The 26,047-nt window shown below is 38.1% G+C and overlaps 2 protein-coding genes across 2 annotated transcripts; one reads left to right on the top strand and one right to left on the bottom strand.

Annotated features, from left to right (window-relative positions):
• Positions 1–22: 22 nt before the first annotated feature.
• On the bottom strand, positions 23–4,486 carry LOC116768003 (arrestin domain-containing protein 17-like). The gene is made up of 9 exons (XM_032658614.2): positions 4,325–4,486; positions 4,032–4,155; positions 3,638–3,790; positions 3,321–3,529; positions 3,057–3,239; positions 2,213–2,398; positions 1,260–2,093; positions 949–1,012; positions 23–752 (listed from the first exon to the last, which is right to left on the bottom strand). Exons 2-9 carry the CDS (start codon positions 4,144–4,146, stop codon positions 745–747), a joined length of 1,752 nt encoding a protein of 583 aa, XP_032514505.2. The 5' UTR covers positions 4,147–4,155; positions 4,325–4,486; the 3' UTR covers positions 23–744.
• An 824-nt stretch (positions 4,487–5,310) lies between these two features.
• On the top strand, positions 5,311–25,802 carry LOC116768000 (bumetanide-sensitive sodium-(potassium)-chloride cotransporter). The gene is made up of 22 exons (XM_032658607.2): positions 5,311–6,012; positions 11,935–12,032; positions 12,599–12,713; positions 16,352–16,511; positions 17,689–17,784; positions 18,018–18,187; positions 18,465–18,657; positions 18,860–18,999; positions 19,074–19,271; positions 19,473–19,580; positions 19,766–19,889; positions 20,891–21,012; positions 21,476–21,611; positions 21,680–21,779; positions 22,011–22,122; positions 22,229–22,363; positions 22,495–22,601; positions 23,093–23,223; positions 23,381–23,437; positions 23,509–23,743; positions 24,062–24,210; positions 24,378–25,802. Exons 1-22 carry the CDS (start codon positions 5,629–5,631, stop codon positions 24,620–24,622), a joined length of 3,315 nt encoding a protein of 1,104 aa, XP_032514498.1. The 5' UTR covers positions 5,311–5,628; the 3' UTR covers positions 24,623–25,802.
• The last annotated feature ends 245 nt before the right edge of the window (positions 25,803–26,047 follow it).

Here is a 26,047-nt window from a genome sequence, read left to right as displayed (position 1 = left end):
GCGGTAAATGGAATAAAAGATATATGAGGTAGTATATGATTTAATAAATTTAAAAAATATGTATTCTTATTAATAGTAAACTACAGTATAATGACTTTAGGCTGTTGGAACATTGTCGACGTTGGTAAAAATAGTTCTTCTGTCTTACTCTATATTAAAATGGCACAACATTTCAATTATCAAGGCACTTTATAGTACAATTGTTTTATAAAATAAACGTTTCTATCGTGCAAACGGTAAAGTTTTTTGTTAATAGCGATAAAATAAAATAGAAAGATTTATTGAGAATCATAAAGGCAGTGGCGTTGTGGAGCCGGAACGTTGTTTTGGTACTTCCTTTTTGGACAGGAACGCGTTCCGGTAAAAAAAAAAATTAGCACAACACCACTGCATAACGGTAAAGATCATAAGAATACTTGTAGTATAAAGGTATTAAGAAAGTTATAAAATAGAATTGTATAAAATATATAAAACATAAACATATTTAGCATTTAAATGCTGTAAAAAAAATTTGAGTTGCCTTTTTAAGCACATTCTTAAGACTATTCAACATAAAAATAACATATACATTTAAGAATAATTGTGCCACAGACAGACATACACAAATACTGAACTTAACAAACCTCCCTTTTATAAAGGGGCACGTAAAAAAAAACAATTATTATAAAAAAAATGAGTAATTCAATATAAATTCTTGCTCATCAAAATAGGTATGATTAGGTGCTTTCTAAATTCACATTCGTTTCATTTCTCTGAAACAAAAAAAAATATATTACATCTGAAAAAATATAAACAAGATCTACAGTAATATGAAGAAGATTAAACAAATATCTATGAATTAATTAATAATATTACAATAAATAAATAAAATAATTAAAAAAAGATTTTACAGAACAACAAATTCCTTTGGCTTCTAATCAATAAAAAGTTAGATAATTCAATACACACGGGTATCGGGCGAGTCCAGCGTGGGCGCGCTGGCAGCTGCGAACGGGTTGGGGCTCGATGTAGGCTGTGTGTGGAAAACAGTGAGCAGTGAATACATGCCAACGACAGAAACGAAGTTATCAACGGCGGCAGAAAGCTGATGGTGGTGTATACCAGGCGACATGGTCTGAGATCTTACATTGTCCATGAGAATGACCTAATCTTTGGCGCTGACCAAATTAGAAAGACAATTGCTTAAATTGTCGGAAAAAATTACTTGAGGGTTTTGAAAAATAAATGTATCTTTCAATTAGCTAAGTTAAAATACTTACTGGGTAAGGGCTGGGATCGAGGTTCGGCTGCAAAAGTGGTGTACTGACTTCATTACCACTTGGAACCGAGAAACCCAGGGGCTTATTTGTCTTGTCTTGTTTAGGAGGGTAAGGGGAAGAATCAGGGTAGGGTGCATTAGTTGCAGGGTAGGGAGCAGCCGGATAGGGGGAATTAGTAGAGGGGTGAGGGCTGGCTGGATATGGGGAATTATTTGCTTGATTGTTACCAGGGTATGGGGGAGGGTTGTCTGGATATGGAGAACTTGATGGGTTCGCAGGAGGGTATGGGGAATTGCCAGTAGGGTATGGAGATTTATTTGGGTAAGGTGAAGAAGTGGGAGCATAGGGTGATGCAGGGTTTGGATATGGTGACGTGGTTTCAGGGTAAGGAGACGTGGTTTGAGGGTAAGGTGACGTGGTTGGAGGATAGGGTGATGTGGTTGGAGGATAGGGTGATGTGGTTGGAGGATAGGGTGATGTGGTTGGAGGATAGGGTGATGTGGTTGGAGGATAGGGTGATGTGGTTGGAGGATAGGGTGATGTGGCTTGTGGATAGGGTGATGTGGTTTGAGGATAGGGTGACGGAGCTGGCGGGTACGGTGAGGCAGTATTAGGGTAAGGTTGAACATTAACCACAGGAGGGTATGGGGATCCAGGGTAGGAACTTATTCCTGATACTGGCTGCTGGGTAACGGCTGTAATCGTTTGCTGCGGCATTTGACTTTCGAGTGGATTCTGTACGTCATCTTGGAAACCGACTAGTGGAACTGTACCAATTATAATCTTCCGACTTCCATCAGTGGATGAGTGACATCCAGAAGGGTTAACTGTCACCTGAAATGGTCCAAGTTACGCCTTAATATGCCTTGGACATATATAAACATAGTTAACATCGTTACATGTGGTATAGTTTTGATGAATATATTATGTCTTCCTTTATTCATCCAAAATACCTTGAATTTGTATTCCACATCAATGTACCGACAGTTGTCCAGATTGTATACATCCAGGGCTGGGACCATCATCTCCACGGTCCAATCTCTGGTGGTGTTTGTGGGTATAGAATTCTTCTTGATCTCTGCTACAGTTTCTTTCTCTGTCCTAGTTCCAGGCTCGTGGGTTGCAGTAAAGGTTAGTTTCTGGGGAATTATGACGTTTTCATGGACAGGAACTTGATAGAATGCCTATGACTGTAGTAAAATAAGTTTGGATAGGATTGAGAATGTTTTGTTTTGTTACTTATAAAAAGACATAACAATGTCAAAGTTAACTTTAAGGTTCAAATATGAAATTATGAAGCATAGGAACATATGCCAAAATTAAAATATTATAAAATCAAAAGCAAATTATATGTTACATACTAACCTACGATATTCCGAGCTTTATTTTAATTTTAAATTTGTTAACTTAGAGGAAAATGCAAGTAAGAGATTAATAAATTTTAATATTTAAGAGAAAAATTCAATTATTGAACTGTATACATTGAACAATGTTACTAGAACAAAAAAAGAAGATTTTTAAAATTTGTCTGTACCTGTTTTTCATAACTTTAAAGTCAAAATAAATAGTGGTGAGAAAGACAAGTCAGGTCAGGTTTAACAGATTGGATCTGACAGAAGAGTGGATTATTTTGAATGAATATATTTTTGTTTATAAATTCAAATTGATATTATACCAACATCAAGACATTTTGACAAGCAAAATTTAATTAACTGGCAACACACTTAAATGTTTCTAAATTTTACACATAACTTTCTGAACAGAATAAAAAAAAAATATGATAATCCTCCTTAATACCTTAGTTATTTCCAATTTTATATAATCAATCTCAACACTGCCTTGATTAGAACATTTAAGTTCGATGGGTATAGTCTGGCCAGGGCAATAACCTGCTACAGGCAGCTTCACCATTGTGTCCGCTGAGCCTGATCCCATACAGAAGCAGCAGTAGGAATCATTGAACTCCAGCTCCAAAGGATCCTGTTCATCATGTAAACATACAAAGTAACTAACAATTACTAAAAAAATAACTTAGTAGTCTACAGACTTCTTAATAAACACCTTGCAATAAGGATTTTGATTGAGATCCAGGGGTGCCATAACACGTACAGCAACTTTCTTCTCCTGATCAAATTTAAATGCCCTGTCTACTACGGCTTTAATCTCATATCTCACATGACCCAAGTGACCCTCAAAGGATGATGGGCAATTGACAGGAATATTGAACCTGAAATTGTACTCATAAGTTCCAGGGTCGATGCTATGTTCGCCTGAAAAGGATTAATGTTGAAGCTTTTTTCCTCACTTTTAGCAAGCTAGGCTGCATGGCTGTATGAAATATATTTAAACATCATTTCTTAAACTATATCACTATTTACCTGACTCTCCTCCAACTAGATAAGTCTTCACATTCACATATTCTTCATGTGAATCATGAGATGTTGTATATGATTCACTTTTACCATTTACCGTCCTAGTGTGAGAAGTGGTCCAATGAACTTTACAATATCCTTTAAACTGTACATATATACCTGCAAAAAACAATAAATCATTAATAAAATGTATCTGTAATGATTGATTTAACTATAAATTCATCAAAATTTTTATTAATATCTAGATCACGAACAAATTAATGTTTTAAGTAATTTAAATAATGTTCTGTTAATTTTAAGTAAACCCGTACATTTAAACAGAATCAAATCAAAGAACCTCCTACTTCAGACTCATATCAAAGTGATATTGAAAGTAAACAATTTTAAATAAACAATATACCTCTGAATGTTTTTACTTTTGGCTGTATAAAATGTAATGTTCCACAGACCGCCTGTCCTGAGTAGTACGCTCCATTGGGACTGTCTAGAACTATTTGACCATCTTCAAAACCCATTTTTTATTTCTAAAACAATCACAAAAATAACATAACCACACCCAATAGTCGGAATATCATTAAAAGAAAACCCGCATGGAATCTATTTTATACTAGATAATCAAGTGGATATCTTAAGAGAGATATATATATTTATTAAGATATAATAACAACATTTAGTTTAAAAAAAAAACCATACCACGAAAATTATAATTGAACACTAAACGAAATATACTCAAATTTGACCTTCACGGTTCATTCTTTAATATTTTAATAATAGCAATACAACACTTAAAACTTTAAAAGAGTGTTCAATGTTTGGTACATCAGAGGTTTTATTAATAAACGTTGTAGACCATACATGACGTATTCAGTCGTCTATGGATTTAAAAAGGCAATTATCAAATTGTTTTAACATGGAGATGGATATCAGATCAAATTTTAATATACGGCTGAGAATTGAGATACCTTCCGAGAAAAATATTGGTAAAATATTATGAAATGAAATGCTAGTTTCAATTCAGTTCTATTTTGGTTTTCCTACAAGTTTATTTGTTTTTCTTACAGTTTTTATTTTCAATCAAATAAAGTTAAATATTTTATAATACCGCCTAAATTTATTTCATCCAACTATCGCATCTACCATTTAACTCAGTTTTGATCGTTCATAAATTAATTATGTATCTACCTCACCAAATGGAAAAAGTGGTAATTTCAAATAACAGACCAAATGTTACAAAAAGAGATGTACATCATTACAGTGCAAATGTATCAATTCAACGACTAGTTCTTTAAATGTAAAAGCTAGAATTTATGTAAATATTTTCTATGTTAGGTATTGTATTTCTTTAATATGCATTATCTATGGTATTTTAAAAAGTTGGACCAGTAACGGATAAATAATTTTAGTATTTATGTTCAGGATGAAACTTCAATCTTTTAATAATATTTTTTTAATTGTAGATAGGTGTATAATATGATAGATTATGTACTTAACACAGGAACTCATATTTTAGAGGACAGCTTTGGCATAAGTTTTTTTTGTTTGTACATTTAATTTTTACAGTAAAAATACGTTATATTAAATACATTTATAAAGTACGAAACGATTTTATTCCAAGCTTTAATTTAAAGTGGCGTAGGTGTATTGGAACGTGACTTCCTTCATTTTTACGTCACACGTGTTGAAACTTGAAGTGAGCGCGCGCGCGACGCGCGATTTGTGAGCGAAAACAAAAATTCAGTCAACAGCTGTACTCTATTTGTGGTGGACTGTTGTATTGCTGGACTTGCGTTAGCTGAATTTTAAGATTTTAAAGTTTATATAAAATGAATTATATACTAACCATGTTCGTTAAATAATAGTTTATTTATTTTTAAACGACAAGTCTTTTAAATTTACTTTCGCGTGGCTCTACAATATTAGTGTCATTATCTGCGATGAGTTCTGTGAATTAAACATCCAAGTTTTTGGTAATTTTCCAAATAAGTATAAAAGAAACGATGGAATCCAATCCAAAAGACATCGAATTAAGCCCGGTAAATTCTAGCCCAGACAATAGTAGATCGGCAAGAGAAAAGTTTATCACGCCGGCAAACGACGAAGAGGATGTTATTATCGGTCGATTTAGAAAAATTAGTTCAGCCAAATCCATGGCAGCTACCAATGGTAACATTCAATATCCTTCCGAGATTATTAGGAATGAAGCCGACGTAGAGGCCGGGTTACAGTTTAAAGTTAAAGAATGCGAAAAGGAGCGGTTGTTGCCTGAGCCTTCGGATAGCAACGTGGTTGTTCTTCCCAAGTCTCCCGTCACGAAGAGCAGCTTTCGAGACATGGAGAAACCTTCACGATTCAAAGATCAACCGTCCACAACCAGATTTCAGGTGGGAAATTTTTTATTTATTATTTTAATGCTATATTTTTGCTTTATGTTAATCATTATAAATGATTATGCATTAGAATGAGGTAACATTTAAATATTTATAAAATCTAGTTAAGTTTTAATAAATCCAGAGATTTAAATAGAGCTAACTCTAAGATTTTTCAAGTTAAAAATATATGTCTGTAACTCTGTATTTTGTCCATGAAGATGTTAAACTTATTTATAAATAGTCATCATTAAAAAAAAAAAGTACTACAAATAACCAAAGACAATAAAATTAAAAATTAATATTATTAGATCATTGTTACTTTTTAATACTGTGTATTTTTTATTATAATAAGACCAATTTTTTAATTGAAATTAATTTTTATAAACATTTTAAACAAACTGCCACTACTATATATAGCTGTTATTAATTCATTATAAGTTACTTAATTTTTTCTATGATATTTTATATTTGGCTTACAAAGCCCATGTTATAGCAACAATCTGGGTATAGCGCTACCAGGACATTAAGATTAAAATGCTATATATTGCAATATTTCTTATAATTAGTATAAATTCAATGCTATGAGGAAACAAGACAATTTTTATGTGAATTAGTTATGAAAATTTATTTGTTGAACTAACAAGAACATACTGATATATATATTTATCCGGGATAAAATTAATCTTTTAAGATGAACAGGATGATAGTTAAAAACATATCATTGTATTATATAAATAATTAATATATGTTAGAAACATTTCAATCATGCATAATAGTGGGTAAGTACATTTTAAAAATCATAAAACCATATCTACGAGTATTATCTTGTAACTTTTCAGTTTAACAAAGCCGAGACAAAACATTGTTTTAAAATTTTACAATCTTTACAATGGAATCCGTGAGGAAGACAAATGTTTTAATAAAGAAGCACATTCAATAATTTCCTCTAATAAAAGAGAGGTATCACGGACCAGTTATTTTATAGAGGCAGTTTATGACACAATGGTTGCATAGGAATAATGACTAATTATCTCTGTATATTTAATTATATGAGTCATATAAAACAATTGTATGAAATCTGATATGATCTAAACTGTATTTGTGATTTTCTATGTAAATAATATCAGCAGTGTGTTCCCGACAAACAATTCGTCTTTCATAACTGCTTCTGTTCTTCTCTCTACCTGTGTGCTTCATATTATTCTTCATGTTTAAGCAGATTTCACACTGGGTGTGTGGTCGTAACATACTCTTCGTTGGTTGTGTACATATAAAAGTATGTAACCACTCGAGTCCATCGTCGCACTCCATAGTGCATTAAAAGTTTTTCAATCGTAAATCTTCACATTCTACATACAAACATAGGTTGGTTATTGAACGGGAAACTGGAATTGGGTTGTAGTGTGACGTCGCAAAAATTGTCGTAGGCATAGAGTGTTATTGATGTTTTTTTTAAATTTGGGATCGAATAGAGCAGCCTTTCGGCGGTAAAAGACCCAGAAAAGAATGGGGGTGTTGTGTAAAAGCCTGGGGGTTTATTTATAATTTCATAAGGCTATCATAAGTTATAGTGGTTTTTCTTTAGCTGAATAAATTGGTGCGCCAAAAAATATTTTTTTCTCAAAGAGGGCAGGAGACAAAATAAGTTTGTGAACCCCTGGGAAAGAACCTGGCTATCAATCTACCTCATGGTAAGTAGATATACATAGTGTTAGACGATAAGGGCACTATCTCAGTGTTTCATTGAAGATCTTCAAAAAGACATCCAGGATATGGCTGGATGTATTCCGTCACTGCTAAGGTGAGGATGAGGGTCTAGTTCAGAGGCGCCTGCGACTATAAATCATAATAGTATCAAATTGGATAACTGCTGTTTCCCATAGCCTCGGGTGTGTCTTCGTATTAGCGAGAGTCTTAAGGCACGCGTCCATGAACACTTTTGAATTATCAATGCTATGTTTCTATAAAATTATATATTATTGAGAGATCATATCAGTAAACTTACTATAAGTTTGCAAAAACAAATTGAATGGAGCACGGGCGCTCTTTCTTTTTTTTTTTAAACATTATCAATTTCTCACGTGACTTACAACTTTTCTGTATTAATTAAGTTATACATATATAAAATGAATTCTAATGCTATTATTGTACACGTGTGTGATCATTAGTTATAAACAGTTTAGGAGTTACAACGTGTAGGTACGTGTGTTTCACCTCTAAACTAGATCCGGGGGTCGGCGAGTCGTGTATGAGCTGGATGGGACTGGTTTACAATCCTATACATTCTTTAAGAGGGTATTAAAGCTATTTTCTGCTGTAGATATCAACAGTAACTGGTTTTTTTTTTGCTACATCTCGTCTACTAGAGCTTGGTGGAAAATAATTGATTCTCAATAATGTCTCAGATGTGTGAGTACATATTAATAAGAAAAAATCTTTTTGGCTACGCTACGAGATTGATTATATTATTTTTACATTTTACTCGACGTTTAGGTTACTTTACAAAAATAAATCGCCAAGTATATTTGGATTCATAGTTTCATTTTTGGTGCCTGCTGTTTAGTTCGTTTCGATGTCATAACTATATATATATGTTAACGGAAATGTATGTAATCCGTCATTGTATACAATTCCTAGGAAATGTATGTAATTCCTAAAACCGTACGGGAATGTATGAAGTAAATTGTACTATACTTACACCTTACACATTTCCTAGGAAATCTACACATTTCCTAGGAAATCTATACATTTCCTAAATAGCAATCGGAAATGTAAAACATTTAAGATATTGGTGGATGCGCGGGGACAGCGGGACGAGGGGAGGGTATTAAGAATCACGCATCGCGCTTATGAAAGAGCGATTTTATAGGACTTAGGCGTCATTAAGAATATTAACAAACGCTGAAAACACTGCTTTTATTGAAGGTGAACGTTATAAAGAGTTAATTGAAGAAGTTTCTACGGCAAAAATAGCTGCTAGAAAGACTTCTCGTGATTATTGGTTAGGTTTGGTTAGGTTATATTATTATTATTTTACAGCATGACCGTTACCCGATTGACTCAATAAGTATTATAATAAAAAAAATATTAACAACGTGTTTTATTACAAACAGCTCTCACTTTATACATTTCCTAGGATATCTATGCATTAAATAGTTTTTCAAACAATATTTTATACATTTCCTAAACAGTATCGGAATTGTACACATTTCCTAGGATTTGTATACAATTCCTTGATTTCATACATTTCCGGTAACACATGTACGAAACTAGTTTTTCCTAAATAATTAAATTCTCTGATACTAATCGTATTTATAGCTTCTGTACATATCTATTAGTTCACTGATGAATAAAATATTAAATGTTATACAAGAGATTACAATCTAGGAAAATTTAAAAGAATATTCCTATGACGTCTTTAATGCAATACTTGGTAATAAAACGTAATTGGTGCAGGTAGATCAGAATATATGTTGTGTGGAGTGTAAGAATGAGATCACGCCACGAGTTCTATCAATACCGGTCCAGCCGTTACGGAGATAATCATGGAAAGACGGACTTTTTTAACATTATAAATATAAAATTAAATAGGATTTTTTTTTGTGGTTCATAAATTTAGTAATATTAATGCCTTTTTTAAGGAAATTTAAAATTTGAGGTAAATGTAGAGACTATTCTGTAAACTATACCAGACTTTTTAAATCGTGTACTTCGTGTACATTTTACCCGACGAATCCCTGGTGTTCCGACCGTTGGAAACATACAAGGATAAACTGAAACTCGAAAAAATATTAAATTCCTCAATATATAAAGTTCACAGAATTGTCATTTCCTCAGTAAATATTACGATTGTAATGAAAACCTATTTGTTTTATTTGTGATTACATTTTTTCTTATAATTGATATACATGAAGATATAACAGTATACATCGAATTAATTATTGAATTCATAAATAATACTGAGAGTTTTAATTTTTCCTGTATGTAAATAAATATTTATTAAACAATATATATATATAAAAGGCGTTTGATTCATCTTTAAAATATATTTAAGGATTATATATTATAGAGTCGAGAGGAAATGATATGCAATGGAAACACAAAGTTTTCAGTTGTCTAAAAACTATACTGTTTTAAAATTTTACATTTTTTTAAATGAGTTATTAATTTCGTCATATATATATATATGGCAGCCAGGTATATAGTTAACATTTGATCGAGAAAAGTATCTAAGAAATAGAGCTTGGAAAATGTTAATATATGTGAGTTTTGTCGCACACCTGACAGACGGACAAACCTACACAACATCATATGGGTACGTATGTCTCTACATCCTTGTATTGTTTTATAACATGAAATGCCGTTATGAGACAGGTAAACGGTCTGTTACGACGGTCTCAATAAGCAGTAAGACGAGATTTATTCAGAAGCCGGCCGTAGTGAAGTCGTGATAACGTCGCTGTCTGCACCGCCTGAATCAAAATGACCCGCGGATCCGCTCGTATAAGTGGGTGGATCTAAATTTAGTTCATCTAAATATATCCTGTACGCCAATACGATTCTCGATGTCTTGAGGCGAGGTCGCCTGTACTCCGAGGAAAGCGCGGCGGGGCTCAGCGCTCAACGAAGGTCCAATTACGGCAGAAATTAGCGTTTCCCACCAGGAAGCGTCCCATTTGTACTCAACCAATTAAATAATTTTGATAGATTTGTTTAACTCCTGGAATATAAAATAAGCCGTAACAGTTATATCGGTTTGATTATGTACAGTTCAATCAAATTATTCAAGGTTATAGAAAGGCTGCGTCGGACGAATGAATCACGAATTAAGCAGTAATGTAATATACTAAAATTCCTTACAATCAAGTATAGTTGAACTGGCTTTTGATTGCCGACCTTCTAAATAAGTTTTTCAACGAGTACTCCTTCAGTCCTGCGGATTTACAAGCGTCACTGAGATAGTGTCCAGCTGCTGAGACCTCAAATAAGTGTAGTCCATTAAAACACCACCGAGTAGAACTGTGTCCGTCTACCGCTACCATAAGTCACATCGTCACTACTTACGGCGCGTTTCCAGTTATTAATTTCTAAGTTTTCTTCTGTTATAATATTAACATAGGTAACTTACTGGAAGATTTGATTGGACTAATGACAACTGTGTCTCTCTTATAACTCTGTATACCTAAAAGTCCTGTAGAATACTCGACTGATGATTATTATATATAATACATTTAGAGTATTATACATAGGTACACTAGTAGTGGTCCGTAACTTCGAATTAGGTTCAGCAATTGTAGAGTGTGTTTGAACAATAGACGTTACTAACCGTCAGCGACATCTACAGTCGTGAGTCACGGGTCTTATATCCTGCGGTAACTACACGGAGTTTCGTGTTAAACGTACATATGTCTGATTTTGATGTTTACAGCACATTACGTTAAAGATACATCAAAATTAGTTCAATAGTTTTTGCCTGAAAGAGTAACAGACAACCATACATGTTCACAAACTACGCATCTATAATATTAGAATTATAAGGTAAATAAAGGAAATAAAGTCGTGTTTACAAATTACCTCCGTTTTATCTTTTAAAGATAATTACTTAGAAAAAAAAAGTGTTAAAAATATCTTTAAAGCTAGGGAATAAAGATTCCTATGGTACATAATTCTACATTAATGTCTGTCAAGATCTATTTTCGACTTAATATTTATTACAAACATATTAAATTAATAACGTATCGTTTCTGATAATATTAAAAGTCCTTGTCGTTGTATTACGTCGTGAAAGAATGAGTCATAAAAAACTCTAATGGTCTTTCAAATACATTCTCCAACCTAAAATTTTGGCCACAGAATAAGGGTCTGGGCTAGAGGTCATATAACAATGAACAATCAGACGGGGAGAGATGTTTATAAATATATTAATTTTTCCAGATGGAAAATCCTGACCCTCGTTCGGATTCTGACAGTTCAGGCATGGAGAGCGACGACCCTCTAACGACCTCTGACACGAAATACGGTAAAAGTTTCAGGTACGTATTTTTTTAAATGTTATTAATTTCATTAACTTTCGTTCGCAACATTTAATTCGTAATAATAACGAGCACGTTACACAACTTGGCATCCACATTCACGCACCATTCAGACTCACACAATGCGGGCCCTACATTTTTCGACGACTTTTTCTATTACGAAATCGTTTGAAAGCGACACAAATACATAATGAGGGATCGCGTTGCAATCGCTTATCAATTTTTGTGACTGCTTCGTCATTTACGGGTCATATATTGTATCAGTATGTCAATTTACGAGTATGTATGTATGTATGTCGCGTTCCATGAAGAATACTGAAAAGATTTAAGTGCAACTTTTTTAATACAACCAAAAATGACATGCAGTACAGGATACAATATTTGACTCTTCTAACTTCAAGTGTATATGTTTGCTATTCTGTATAGATCGAAAAAATTCAATGTCATTTACCTCAGAACAGTTTTTTAGAGAAAAATACACTAAACATATTTGCGGACTATGTCTTTCATCATAAGTGTTTAATGACTCGAAAGACCATAAATGATTGATCCATGCCACCTCTTAGACACTTCACCCGCGAGGCCCTACCTCGGCTGGACAACTACAGGAATGTCCTGTCGCTGCACGCGGCTCCTAGACCCACCCTGGATGAGCTTCATAATGCATCGTTATCAAGGAAGGTAGGTAACGTTTTACCCGACTGCGGCCAGGCCGGTGTAGGAAGGTTGTGTATGTAACATAATTCTTTGAGTGTTATTAAATAGTTGCTCACAAATACTAATGCTATGAACCGTTCGACATGCTATTCCGTCTCAGCTCGCAAAATTATACCGTTAATTCATTAATGTTTCAAATAATTTATTTATTATAGCGCTCGCTTTAAATGAACCGCGTCCTAATTTTATTTGTTTGCATGAATTACTTGTTCAATCGTCTCTACGTAATAAGGGTATAGATTATTATAGAACATATTTCATAAACTGCGTCCGTTTGTGCGGAAGCCACGGACGGCCTCAGGACGTCTAAATATGTGTACGCACCACGCCTGTCCCAGCAGTAATTATAAAATACTACCCAACTTGTAGTAGTTTACGAGCATACTTTAATACTACTTAATAATTTAACTACGTCGTATTTCGACGTAGCCATAGCTAACATTAAAACACATACGTTCCAAATCTATACCTACATTTCAAAGTAAACAACTTTTTTGCGACAGTAAAAAGTTTGTATGTCTCCAAAATAGAATAAAAAAAAATATTATCGTAATTAAAAAAGTTTATACATGAACATATACAATGTGTATGTTCTAGTACGTCGCGACACGTGTTTGATGAGTGAAGGTTGCGAAGCCGTGCAAGCACGTGTGTACCCCGCCGTGTATCAAACTGAATGTGCTATTGTCTTAAATATTTGTCGTTAGCTGTGATGTCAGCTTATAGCGGCATTATTTAATACGACCCGTCATATTAATAAGTTAGTTTAAAATTCAATCGCAGTTATGTTTTACTCGAACACTTTGCTTCTATTAAATACAATTCGACAATCCTCTAGAGACCTGTTCTTAGTCCGAGGTTGTTGTTAATGCGTTAATAGTATCATCGGTGAAGATTTATTTATGAAATACTGGTAACGATGCGTATGTAGTGTCAGCATGCCGACCATTACGTCATTATTCAATAATATATATTGTTTGAATTTTTTCCATGTATTATTTTTATTTCCAATATATTCTATGTTTGTACGTAGGTATGTTTGTGTGTGTGTATGTATGTCGTGCTCGTAATAAAAGCTCTATTGCCGTCATAACTCGACTCGAGTCCTCATTGTAACCGCTCATTGTATACCGTTTCGGAGTTCTCGGCTTTATAATTGTGTATGAAGTCATGTTTTTTTGCTTATCCTTTATCTTATTTAAAACAGGCTCTTGCGTTTGACTTCGCCCGCATTTTAACCCTCGTTGAAATACGCGTTACCGTCATTATAAGACTTCGTTTGATTTCTTAAGGAGCCTTTAATTAGATGCTTACTTGGTGACAATGGTACCACTTCAGGTCAATGTCCTTTATATTAGAAAGAATATGTTAAAAATTGGTCTTTAAACGGACGAGTAAGAGCGTAAGAACAATTTAGTCGAATTGAGAACTTCCTCGTTTTAAAAGTCACTATTTAAGACATTAACTACCCGGGAGTGAAATTCCCGCCAAAATCGGTTCAGATATTTCAGATGTTTGCGAAGAAAGATACACGGGCGAAGTTTCAAATAATGCATTTTTGATGCAGTGATCGTTATTCGTATACTTTCATGAGTGTAGACAAAAACTATGAATTTAAAATTACAAACACACATTCAGTGTTAGTAGATATAGTTTTTCGTTCCTCACTAACATAAGGAAGGAATACGTGCTAATGTTACTTGAAAAAGGCTATCATTTAAAAATCAAGAATTTTTCATTTAATAACTAAATTGTCACTTTCGCAATAAATTAATCATGAAAAAAAATCAATATAATTTCAAATGGTCTATATTGTATCGTAAAAATCAAACGAGAAAATGATTCGTAGAGTTCCCTCGCGATAACAGTATACGCTAACAATAAGTTCGCCCGGCCAGCCACACACGGATAGTATTCACGTATTTCGATTAAATTCTCGTTCATAATAGTATCAGTGTAGGTATATGAATGATAAGTGAATACTGTTCGTAATACCATGCGCACTGGCGAATGGTGGTAAAGTATGTGATGTTTGCCGGCGCCGGTTGTTTACTAGGTCCGAGATAAGCTACAACCGTGTGCCGTCTGTTAATTGGTCAAGGTCATTTTGAGAGTCAAATACTACCTTCACAGTTACAAAATACCAACGGAAACTTTAGATTAACATTGTGCTTATTCTGTGTACATACATCGTACACGAAATACGGAGCGTTACCAGTTCTTAGCCAATAAAGTACATTATATTATTAACATAGGTTATTAGATGAGACACGGAGACGCTTCGTATGTAGTACGACAATGGAGACTTAGATTAAGGACACAGTACTCAAAATAGTATTCAGGTTCAGGATCGAAACTCGGATATACGATTTATATATACATATATATGTGTGTAGACGGGATAGATGACTTCAGACACAGTAATATTCTGATAAGACGAGATCGAGTTATTTGGAATTCAGATAATAAACACGCCAGTATCTATATTATTAAATTAAAATATACTGCATTTCATATCCTTAGCTGTTGTAAATGTTAATTTTTGCAATTATTTATAACTTGAGTGTAACCAATTTAAAACAATCGCTGAATATTTTAAAACATTTTAGTTAAGTAAAAAAGTGGGTTTTTTACTTGCGTCTTTTTTATTGCGCATTTAGTTTTTCGCAGTAAAATTAATAAAAAAATAAAGAAATATCAAATTAATTGGGTTGTTATTGAATAGACGAAATATTTCCTAGCTTCATCGTATACGTAGCGGGCCTTGTACTCTTTATATCGTCGAAAACACCTTAATGATTTAATCATAGTTAATTTTTAATGGGACCCCATTGACCCGTTGCACCAGACCGCCATGTCCGCGGCCTCGTCTGTGGGTGTCACCGCGCTGCACCTCTGACTCACGACCGCTGCCTTATATATTCTACGTAGGAGATTAATATATTACAGAGGAAAACTGTGCGACTGTTTATGTTTATATTAATATTGTTGAGTTGCTCGTATAGTCATCTCGTTATAAACCTGATTGTAATTACATGTTCCTATTGAGATACGTTATCGAAGTGTATAAGCTAAGTGCTTGTATTGTAATAATTCGTATGCAATATGAAAAACTGCTGTGCACGGCTGCGTGTACGTATGTGGAAAACATCGAAGTTGTATGAAATTTTTTACCGATATTATTTTAAAATTATAATTTATCAAAAAAAATTATTCTCTATAACGAGTGCTCTCATACTTATTATGAAACTGTGTTTCAGTTACTTTCTAAATATCATTTATTATGGAAAGCATAATATTAAATTACGTTTGTAATTTCACTGTCGTAAATAATTTTATATTTTTCTTAATGAAAATGTATTATAGTGTATTGTCACGTATTATTTTTATAATAATAATCATTATTTTTATATATATAAAAATATATTTGTCAGCTCACGTTCGGCACTTAACGTTATTCGTGTTTTTTTTTTTACCTAAGTCAACTTTGAATGTTCTGATATTATCTTAAAAATCTCAATACAAAAGATATTTTTACTACTACATGCTATTGGACGAATTGTTCCGTAAACTTGTGTTTAGACTCAAGTCAAACCTTTCAGCCAGGTCAGACCATGGAAAAGGACCAGGCCACAGTGGCCATACCAACCACATCTGTCAAGTTCGGCTGGATCAAGGGTGTCCTGATGAGATGTCTCCTCAACATCTGGGGTGTGATGCTGTTCTTGCGACTGTCCTGGGTCGTGGGTCAGGCCGGGATTGGTAAGTATCCAGGATGAAATTACTCTAAGATGGGCTGAAAAGTTCACAGACTGACATATACACGGCGCTGCAAGTATTAAATACATGTAATTCTTATTAACTCTACCTTTTAAATTACAAGGCACGTGTTTTGGCCAAAAAAATATATTTTTAAGTCCAGGCGTGTCTTCCTAAATGTAATTCTGACTTTTAACAATTGAATTCAATCGTAGAGAGGTTTGGTTTGCTTAAGCCCCATGAAATGACCAGCCAACATGATGCACGCAGTCGATTCCAGAAAGGCCGGTTCTGACGGACATATCAAAATAGTAGTTGGTCAATAGTAGGAAACCCGAATTTCTGAGCCGATATGTGACAATGGACAAAACCTGGCTTCATTATTTCACACCGAAGTCCAATAGTCAGTTAGCAAAGTGGAACGCACGTGATGAACCGACAACAAAGCGTGGAAAGACGTCAGAGTTGGCTGGCAAGTTTCCGGCATCAATATTTTGGGATGCGATTGTATTGTATTCCGTGAGTATTGCAAGAACGGAAAAATCTTATAAAACCATATAGAGATGACTCACGTAGCGTATTGGAGCGTTTGAAAGACTTGACCTCAGGGAAAAAGGTCCCCATTTCTAAAAGAAGAAGGAAAATATTAGACAATCAATGAGATCTATGGCAAAAGTGCTTTAATTGGGTTTCAAACAGCTTCTTCATTTATCGTACTCTTCAGGCATAACCTCCAGCGACTGTATTCATTTCCCTGGCAGGAGAATGCCCTCTGGACATAAATTTCTCGCCCATGAAAAGGGTATCACAAAAACCAAAGGATATTGTAATTCAAATCGTACTACAAAAATGAACGATACCTATGTAACTATATCCAATAAAGAAAATTAAATTTATCAAAAAAAAAAAATATATATATATATATACTATGCCAGCCCACAAACATTTAAGTCCCCATTTTAGTGTCACTGAAATTTAGTATGGTCTTTTGTGTATAAACAATTTTGTGATTTATGATTTCAAATCTTTGTTGCTTTGTTCTGAGATACTATTACTATCCTATAATAAAGTCGTTTCTAGGCTACTTTTTTTTTGTTACAAAAGTCTCATGTAGTTCCTTCTCCATGTACTATATGTTGTGTGATATAATATAGTAATGGTAAAGTGTTGTGGTCGGCAGCGCAGGCATCTCTGTTGATATTGACCACCAGCGTGGTGACCACCATCACTGCCCTCTCGATGTCCGCCATCAGCACCAACGGAGTCATTAAAGGAGGTAGGTAACGCAACATAGCTTAACAGCTGGTATTTAGTGCCACGGAAAATAAATCGTCTTTACGGTGTAAATATAATAAAAGTCTCACACAATTTGTCTGATGATTATTTTTTGTTTACTAAGAATTAAAAAATGTCTCATATTAACGCTAAGTAAAAAAAAGTCTCTTAATATGATGACGTAATTCTCACTATACATCTCCTAAACTCGTCTCTCTGATCGATGTCCCCCAGGTGGTACGTACTACATGATCTCTCGCTCCCTGGGCCCGGAGTTCGGTGGTTCCATCGGGCTCATCTTCTCTATGGCCAACGCAGTCGCCTGCGCCATGTACGTGGTGGGCTTCGCGGAGTCACTCATCACACTCATACCAGAGACCGCCTACATGGTCGACAAGAATTGGGTGCGTTTGAGATGTCTCCCAAAAGATATATTCAGACTGATGCCCTTAGGGGCGATGTCACACGAGTTTTTATATTTTTCATTTTATTTTGGAAGCGGAAGTCCGTGAGATACTCTAGTAGTTATTTAAATATTTCCCGCGGCGTTGGATCCTGTCCAAATCATTCCTTTTAGATGGATTTACGTTTTATCTATAACGTGTGAGGAAGCTCACTTATCGTAAAAAAATCATAAATTTCTCTGAAGGTGATTCACGTGGGTTTATTTCTATGTATCAGGACCAGGCCATCTACGGCTGCATCACGATCGTTTTACTCACCGGTATCGTGATGGTGGGTATGGAATGGGAGGCGAAGGCTCAGATTGTGTTGCTGGTGGTATTGTTGGCAGCCATAGCGGACTTCTGTGTGGGGGCGCTCGTGGGGCCCAAGAGCGAGCAGGAGGTCGCGCAGGGCTTCGTCGGCTTTAACTGTAAGTGGGAACTTTAGCTGTAGCTAGGTCAATGGTCGCAGCAAATATTACAGCAGTTCTTGAACGGTTTTTCATAGGAAGTGTTTTATTTTTTATTCTTTTTTTTTAAATAATTACGTCTCGCACAGTTTGTTCCTTCCGTTAAACATTGAAGTTATCTCAATATTTTAATTGCTATAATGATTATCTCTTCTATGTTCAGGGACTGTGATGCTGAGTAACCTGGGTCCGGACTATAGATATTTCGAGGGTCAGCACCACAACTTCTTCTCGGTGTTCTCGATATTCTTCCCAGCCGCTACCGGTATACTCGCAGGGGCCAACATATCCGGGGACCTGAAGGTATGCCCATTTATAATTAAAGTATTTTTATCCGTAAGCGGAGTGTGGTTACTCAATGCTGCTTATTATTCCAGGACCCGCAGAAGTCAATCCCCAAGGGTACCCTACTGGCCATTCTCCTCACGACTCTGTCGTACTTGTTGATCGCGGTGGTGGCGGGCGCGTGTGTGGTGAGGGATGCGTCAGGAAACCTCCAGGACGTGGTGGACGGCACCCTCGGCCTCTGTAGAGACAACGGCACCTGTCAATACGGCCTACATCACAGCAACGATGTGGGTGGACAATTATTACTACGCATTGGTTTAAGCTGAGGATAGAGTTGTTAGAGAGGAATAAATCATTTACATCAGCTCACTCTAGAACCTGCAGTCTGAATATCTCATTTCCGTGTATAGTTCTAGGACGTAATAACTTAGCACAAAGCAAAAATTTGATTATCTATTTGAAGTGCAATAATAGTTTTTATGTTGTAGGTAATAAGGCTGGTGTCAGGGTTCGGACCTCTGATATACGGCGGCTGTTTCGCGGCCACACTGTCCTCGGCGCTCGCGTCCCTGGTCTCCGCGCCCAAGGTGTTCCAGGTGAAAACGTTATCACAGTTCTAGATGTACATAATAACAGTATAACCCACTTCTACAAGGGTTTACCAACCGGAGCTTTATGTCACTCATTGCTTCACTCAATCCTTCACTCATTCCTGTCCTGAGGGTGTACAGCGTTTATATATATGAACCGTGTGTAACTGTCGTGTCCGCGCTGCCCCCAGGCGTTGTGTCAGGACAAGCTGTACCCGTGGCTGGAGTTCTTCGCGAAGGGTTACGGAGCTAACAACGAGCCGGTCAGGGGATACGTGCTCACCTTCGTCATAGCCGTGGCCTTCATCCTGATGGGTGAGACACTCTATATATAGCCAAGTGGTCTGTCAATGTTTTGTGTATATGTGTACACGCCTGTGTATGTATAATTCTGTTTGTATGCTTATCTACACATGTCTCGTTTTTTATCGGATCAACGCCACTTTCTTTTCTAGTTTCCTCTTGAAGGGTTTCTGGTAAAGATTTCGTTTAAGAAATAAGTTATCCTTTGTTCATCACATTTATTTTATAATACTGTAATTATGTGTCATTTTGGTACATAAATAAATAATATATAATGTTGGCTCTACTGAATGTACGACTCGTGCTATGTCGGCATCACTGACAGTTCACAATTTCAGTTTTTCAGTTTAAATTAATAGAGTCATTAGTTAACTTTTACAACATTAACCTCATACCGATCCGATACAACACGACCACCGACCGACTCTCTCACGGTTGTGGAACCCGAGGGTGACTTATCGTCCCCGGCCGCAGGGTCTGTTCCTGCTCGTGTCAATGAATTGTTCACTAACTTCGGTATGAGTGTCAGTTCAGGCGGGAGCTGAGCGCGTCTCTGTATCATGTTACATTAATGTATTAATCTCGTCACTCCGCGCCCGTCAATACAGTATATTAATTCTTCATTACATAAAGATTTATCTTTCTTATCAACTCCGCGTCGATAACAACTGAATCGTTGACCCGAGAGGTCAATAGCTTCATTGACTGTGTATATTCGTTAAATGAGCCATCCGTTCCCACAAAATATCTTCCTGGCTCGCTGCCACGGCCGTGTCCGAGGAAACTATGAGCAGTCGATCATTATCTCAGATTTCTATGTATAATGTTAGAAACAGAATACTTGCCATAAGTCTCCCGTATATATGTATACACACACATATATATGTATGTTTGTATGTTGAATAGGGATATTTAACTTTAAAAACCATTTTTTTTTGTATATAATCATAATTTATTTCAGGAAATGATTTTTAAGTCAGTATTATAGTACTAAGCTCGGTATTGTTGTCCAGGCGGGTTGAACCAGATCGCTCCCCTGATATCTAACTTCTTCCTGGCCGCCTACGCCCTCATCAACTTCGCCACGTTCCACGCCAGCCTCGCCCGCCCCGTGGGCTGGAGACCCACCTTCAGAGTCAGTATTGTACATCATTCCTCAGAGTAGCACACATTGTTTTTGTATTTCTGTTCTCCATTCATCTACTCTCTTTGATATTAAACATTTTCTTTCATGCAATAATTACTAAGGTTAAGAAAACGAACGAACATACATACATACGTCAGGAGCCGGAATGCCTTACATCTTTTCGTTTGGTCATCAAATTTTCTTTTTATATTGTATTTTATTAACCAGCCATAGTCCCCAACCATCAGATTGCCTGTCTGTGTGTTGTTCACACACAGGGGGCTCATACTGCTCACGGTTTCACTAGCAGCTTCAGGTAGAAAAAATACTATTCATTTTCAATAGATGGCGCTTTTCCGACCACTCGTGTCGAGCGCTGTGTGAGTGGTGGTGTCTGTTTTTTGGCTACAGTATGCAGTGTTTATTGCCGTGCGCGGTGGACACGCCGCTCTTATCTTATATTCCCCCGCAGTTATACAACATGTGGCTGTCCCTGGCGGGGTCGCTGGTGTGCGCCGCCATCATGTTCGTGGTCTCGTGGTTCAACGCGCTCCTGACGCTGGCAGCCCTGCTGGCCCTCTATTTGCTAGTGTCGTATCGCAAGCCAGGTGACACACGTTCCAATATCCCGCCCACATTCTCACGACCGATATACTAACTGTTGCTTGTGCGTCAGATGTGAACTGGGGCTCCACCACCCAGGCCCAGAGGTACAAGGCGGCCCTGTCCGGCGTACACCAGCTGAACGCGGTCAGCGAACACGTTAAGAACTACAGGTGAACACTCACTCCTTATACTTTAATGTAAAAAGGGGCTCCAGGAGAGGTGCGAAAAGTGACGGGCCTCGTGTGAACCCCCTGTATATCATGAGATAAACAGTTAGAACTTAATGTGGTTAATACTGATCACATTTATTGGAGGAAAAAACATTCACATATGCTAAGACTATTTTTAACATTGCTGCATGAATTGCACGTATTTCTTTTTATAACATGACAACCGTCCAGGCCTCAGATCCTGGTGCTGACGGGTTTCCCCGGGGAGAGGTCCATGCTCACGGACTTCACGTATCTCCTTACCAAGGGACTGTCGCTGATGCTCTGTGGGCACATCCTGCAGGTAAAAAACTAGTGGATAGTTACAAAGGCAGGCAATACATGCGGCCGTGACGTCATCACACGGACGGACGGTAATCATCATATATAGCTGTGTGTGTGTGTGGCAGAGCGCCATCAACCACCGCACGCGCGAGGCGCTATCGGCGCGCGCCTACCAGTGGTTCAGCAAACGAAACATCAAGGCCTTCTACACCATCGTGGACGACGCCAGCTTCAAGGACGGAGCCGGCGCGCTCCTACAGGTGAGGAGGGGGGGGAGAGACAGAGACACTACTAGTGTCGGGAGTGATTTAGCGGTTACTCCTCTCATAGTAAAGAGATTAGAGAGCTACTTTCTATGAATCGTTTAATGAAGTGATATCATTCCATGTAGGCGAGCGGTCTGGGCAAGTTGAAGCCGAACATTCTTCTGATGGGCTTCAAGGAGGACTGGCAGACCTGCCCGCGACAGGAACTGGCCGGCTACATCGACGTCATGCAGTTAGTATCGTGATTAATACCGGTCGAGCTCCGGCGGCGCACTTTGTAACGTCAGACAAGAGTATGAGAAGAATATTTTAAATAACTGAGACTTGTATGAGAAGCAATCGAGTTGTTCCTAGAGTTCGGCTTGTAGTGAGATGAGTACAGTAGTCGCGAAATGAAGGAAAAGGCGAGAGTTAAGAAGATTCTGTGAAGGAGTACTCGAATACACTTAATATTGTATTGGAAATTATAATGTCCTCCAGCCGCGGGACGCACCGACAGTTTGAACGTTAAAAAACTGATAGTTGTCAGTTTGATTTACATTAGTGACTTCATTAGTGATCAAAGCTGTTCGTTACTCATGTATAACGATTGCATCGCATAGTTTACTGTATGACGACCTAAAACATTTTTCAAAATTCTAACCTCTGTTAAAAAAAGTAATTAGTGACAGAAGCGTGACTTGTAACCTAGTTGTATATACTAACATATTGTATTTCGTTCAGCAAAGCTCTAGACTTGCACATGGGCCTGTCTCTGCTGCGCGTGTCGGGAGGTCTGTACAGCTGCGACACGCTGGACGAGGACCTGCTGGCCTGCCTCCAGCCGCCCGCCCAGGTCGAGCCCGCCCTGGCACGTCAGTACTAACACTGTTCAAATATATGTCGTAGCCATGTCTGGAGTCACGGGGAGCCGGTCTAATAGAATATATCTCGATCAAACCGATAGCAAATATTCTTTGAGAGTCGTGATTAGCGAACCGTTTAATAATATTCTTACCTTTTGGTCCCCAGCATCAATGGGCGACGGACACAAGAAGTCCTCCGAGACGCTGAACTCTCAGTCCAGAGGTAAGGGAGGTGACGTGCCACAGACTGACAGCACCTGAGGATTGTTTAATAATACTAGTGATGTGTCGCAGTCAGCAGCGTGTCCGACGTGTCGTGTGAGGCGGGCGGGGCGAGCGGCGCGTGTCCCACCCCCGAGCGCTTCCCCCGGCTGGCGGGCGGGGTGGACGTGTGGTGGCTGTACGACGACGGCGGCCTGACGCTCCTGCTGCCCTACATCCTCTCCACGAGGCGGGCCTGGGCCTCGTGCCCGCTCCGGGTCTTCACCCTGGCCAACAACAACGCCGAGATGGAGATAGAGGAACGCAAGTCAGTACTCCACACGAGGCGCTACGAACATTAATCATGCTGCGTGTTTTAAATATCAAAAGGATCGGATTTCCATGACGGCTCGTGGGCGTGTGGGCGGGACGTACATACATCAAAATAACATTCTTTTCTACAAAAATGTTCGTCTGTCTGTTTGTCTCTGAGACGGCTGGGCTGATTTTGATAGAACTTCCACTGGCTGGTAGTCGGTGTAGGAAAGAGAATCTTGGGCTACTTTTATTTCAATTTAATTTTATAAAAATATAGCTATTTAGGTAACATAACATAGCTGTTCATTATAACCGACGCGTCTTCCAGCATGGCGTCCCTCCTGTCCAAGTTCCGTATCGACTACTCGTCGCTGAAGATGATCCCGGACGTGTCCCGGCGGCCGCGGGACTCCACCCTCGCCTACTTCAACAAGCTCATAGAACCCTTCACCGCCAGGGACGACTCGGACGACAGCTGTGAGTACACACACGAGGACGGCTCGCCCGGCAGTCCCTTGGTTCATTCAATATGCTTATTGCTAAAATATATAGGAATATTTGTCATGTGCAGGGTACAGCTCAATATGATCGATTGTGTCTCGTAACCCTGGGCACGTCATGCTAACCCCCCTCCCTGGTTGCAGTCGGCATCACCCCGTCGGAGCTGCGCGCGGCCGAGTCCCGCACTCACCGCTACCTGCGCGTGCGGGAGCTGGTGAGCAGCCAGTCGGCCTGCAGCCGCCTGGTGTGCGTGACGCAGCCCATGCCGCGGCGCCGGGGCCTGCCGCCCGCGCTGTACGCCGCCTGGCTGCACGCCCTCGCCACCGCCGCCGACCGCGTGCTGCTGGTGCGGGGGAACCACTCGTCCGTGCTCACCTTCTACTCCTAGGTCCGGAGCGACGCCCGCCGCCGGACCATACGATCATTTCGTGTTGAAAATACATCATCCTCCCGGAGCCGCAGCGCGCGCGGCGTTATTATATACGTGTGCAGGATGTCCGCAGTACGAGCGCCGCACGGAGCCGCGGCAGCCCGGCGCGAGGGACCAATAGAGATATGTTAGTGTAAGGTCACGGCGGGTAGTCGCGCGCTCTGTATGTGTATCTATCGTAATAGCTGTGCGGAGCAGCCCCGGCGTCCCGCGGGCGCCCCGGGGATGTATGTATGATATGTAAGCCTGGAAGTACAAACTCTCCCCACATGCACCGACCCGTCACCGCTGACGGCGAGCGGCCGGTGTCGCCCCCTAGCGTAGCTGTGGTGCTTTACACTCGTTGTCTACTGATATATATGTCTATACGATTCCATTGTGCCTATTTTATATGATATTCTCATTTTTATGAATTGACTTAACTTTTGACGAAATTATACATTTTTTGATATCTATTGTATAGGTCTAGTGTATCGTTTCGGCGTTTTACAAATTTGTAATCTCATTGTGTGTGTTGTTAATATATTCACTATATACGTATTGCCTCGCGTCACACGTCCAGGTGTTCTCAGGGAATTTGGTTTCAATGAAATTAATCATAGATCTGCGGGCTTGGGCCGTTGGCATGTGACAGGAACTGTCCGCCTGCCATCAGTTAGCGCGCCCACACTGCGCACGAGGCGTTTTCCGTTTCTCATTCGGTTTTAATGCTATGATTTGCCAACACTTATGAATGAGGAACTGTCGCCGCTCCGTGTTGAGTGCGCCGACGCCGACTTGTCCTGAGGCAGTTCCGTCACATTAGTCCCGTCACCAATACATCCGGTACAGATCGTCATTTCTCGGTTAAGTCCAACATGACTATGATTTCTTTAAGTCTCAGAGCATCGGTGGTAGTTACCGGTTTTGCCTATGATGTGAAACTAATATTGCGAACGTATTTTAATCACTACGTTATTAAAAATATACTAACTGTTTCAAACAAATGTTATTCTAAGACATTATATATGCGTAGTTGGATATTTTTATAAACGATTGTAACATCAAGAGAATGGTAATGGATGTCGTGACGCTGAGAACACGCAATGCATTGAATTAATTTATTTTAGTTAAATATACAAACTATATTTTACAGTGATCGTTGTTTTTTTTGCATGTCTATCGTTCCCTGTAGTTAGCTAAGTCCACAAAATATACTATTCTATCACCAAATACACTAAGCGGACGGAGAATTTGTACGCTATATATGAAAGGTAATATATGTATAAATTTTCCGTGTTCGTATATTTTTAAATATGTATTACACACGCGAACAGAAACTTAATAACCTTACCACAAGTCCACACTGCACACGACGCGTTTCTAACGTTCATTCACACGTCT

This window comes from Danaus plexippus, chromosome 19, assembly GCF_018135715.1.
Source record: "Danaus plexippus chromosome 19, MEX_DaPlex, whole genome shotgun sequence".
Classification (NCBI taxonomy): domain Eukaryota; kingdom Metazoa; phylum Arthropoda; class Insecta; order Lepidoptera; family Nymphalidae; genus Danaus; species Danaus plexippus.
The sequence above is the reverse complement of the archived record's forward strand: the minus strand, read 5'-3'. Positions and strand labels throughout refer to the sequence as shown.

Coding starts and splice junctions, on each gene's coding strand:
- LOC116768003 (XM_032658614.2), bottom strand. CDS start 4,146: ATGGGTTTTGAAGATGGTCAAATAGTTCTAGACAGTCCCAATGGAGCG. Junction 3,240..3,320: donor ATCAAAATCCTTATTGCAAG/GTGTTTATTAAG, acceptor CATGATGAACAG/GATCCTTTGGAGCTGGAGTT. Junction 2,094..2,212: donor ATGTGGAATACAAATTCAAG/GTATTTTGGATG, acceptor GGACCATTTCAG/GTGACAGTTAACCCTTCTGG.
- LOC116768000 (XM_032658607.2), top strand. CDS start 5,629: ATGGAATCCAATCCAAAAGACATCGAATTAAGCCCGGTAAATTCTAGC. Junction 18,658..18,859: donor GGGCTTCGTCGGCTTTAACT/GTAAGTGGGAAC, acceptor TTCTATGTTCAG/GGACTGTGATGCTGAGTAAC. Junction 22,123..22,228: donor TCTGTGGGCACATCCTGCAG/GTAAAAAACTAG, acceptor TGTGTGTGGCAG/AGCGCCATCAACCACCGCAC.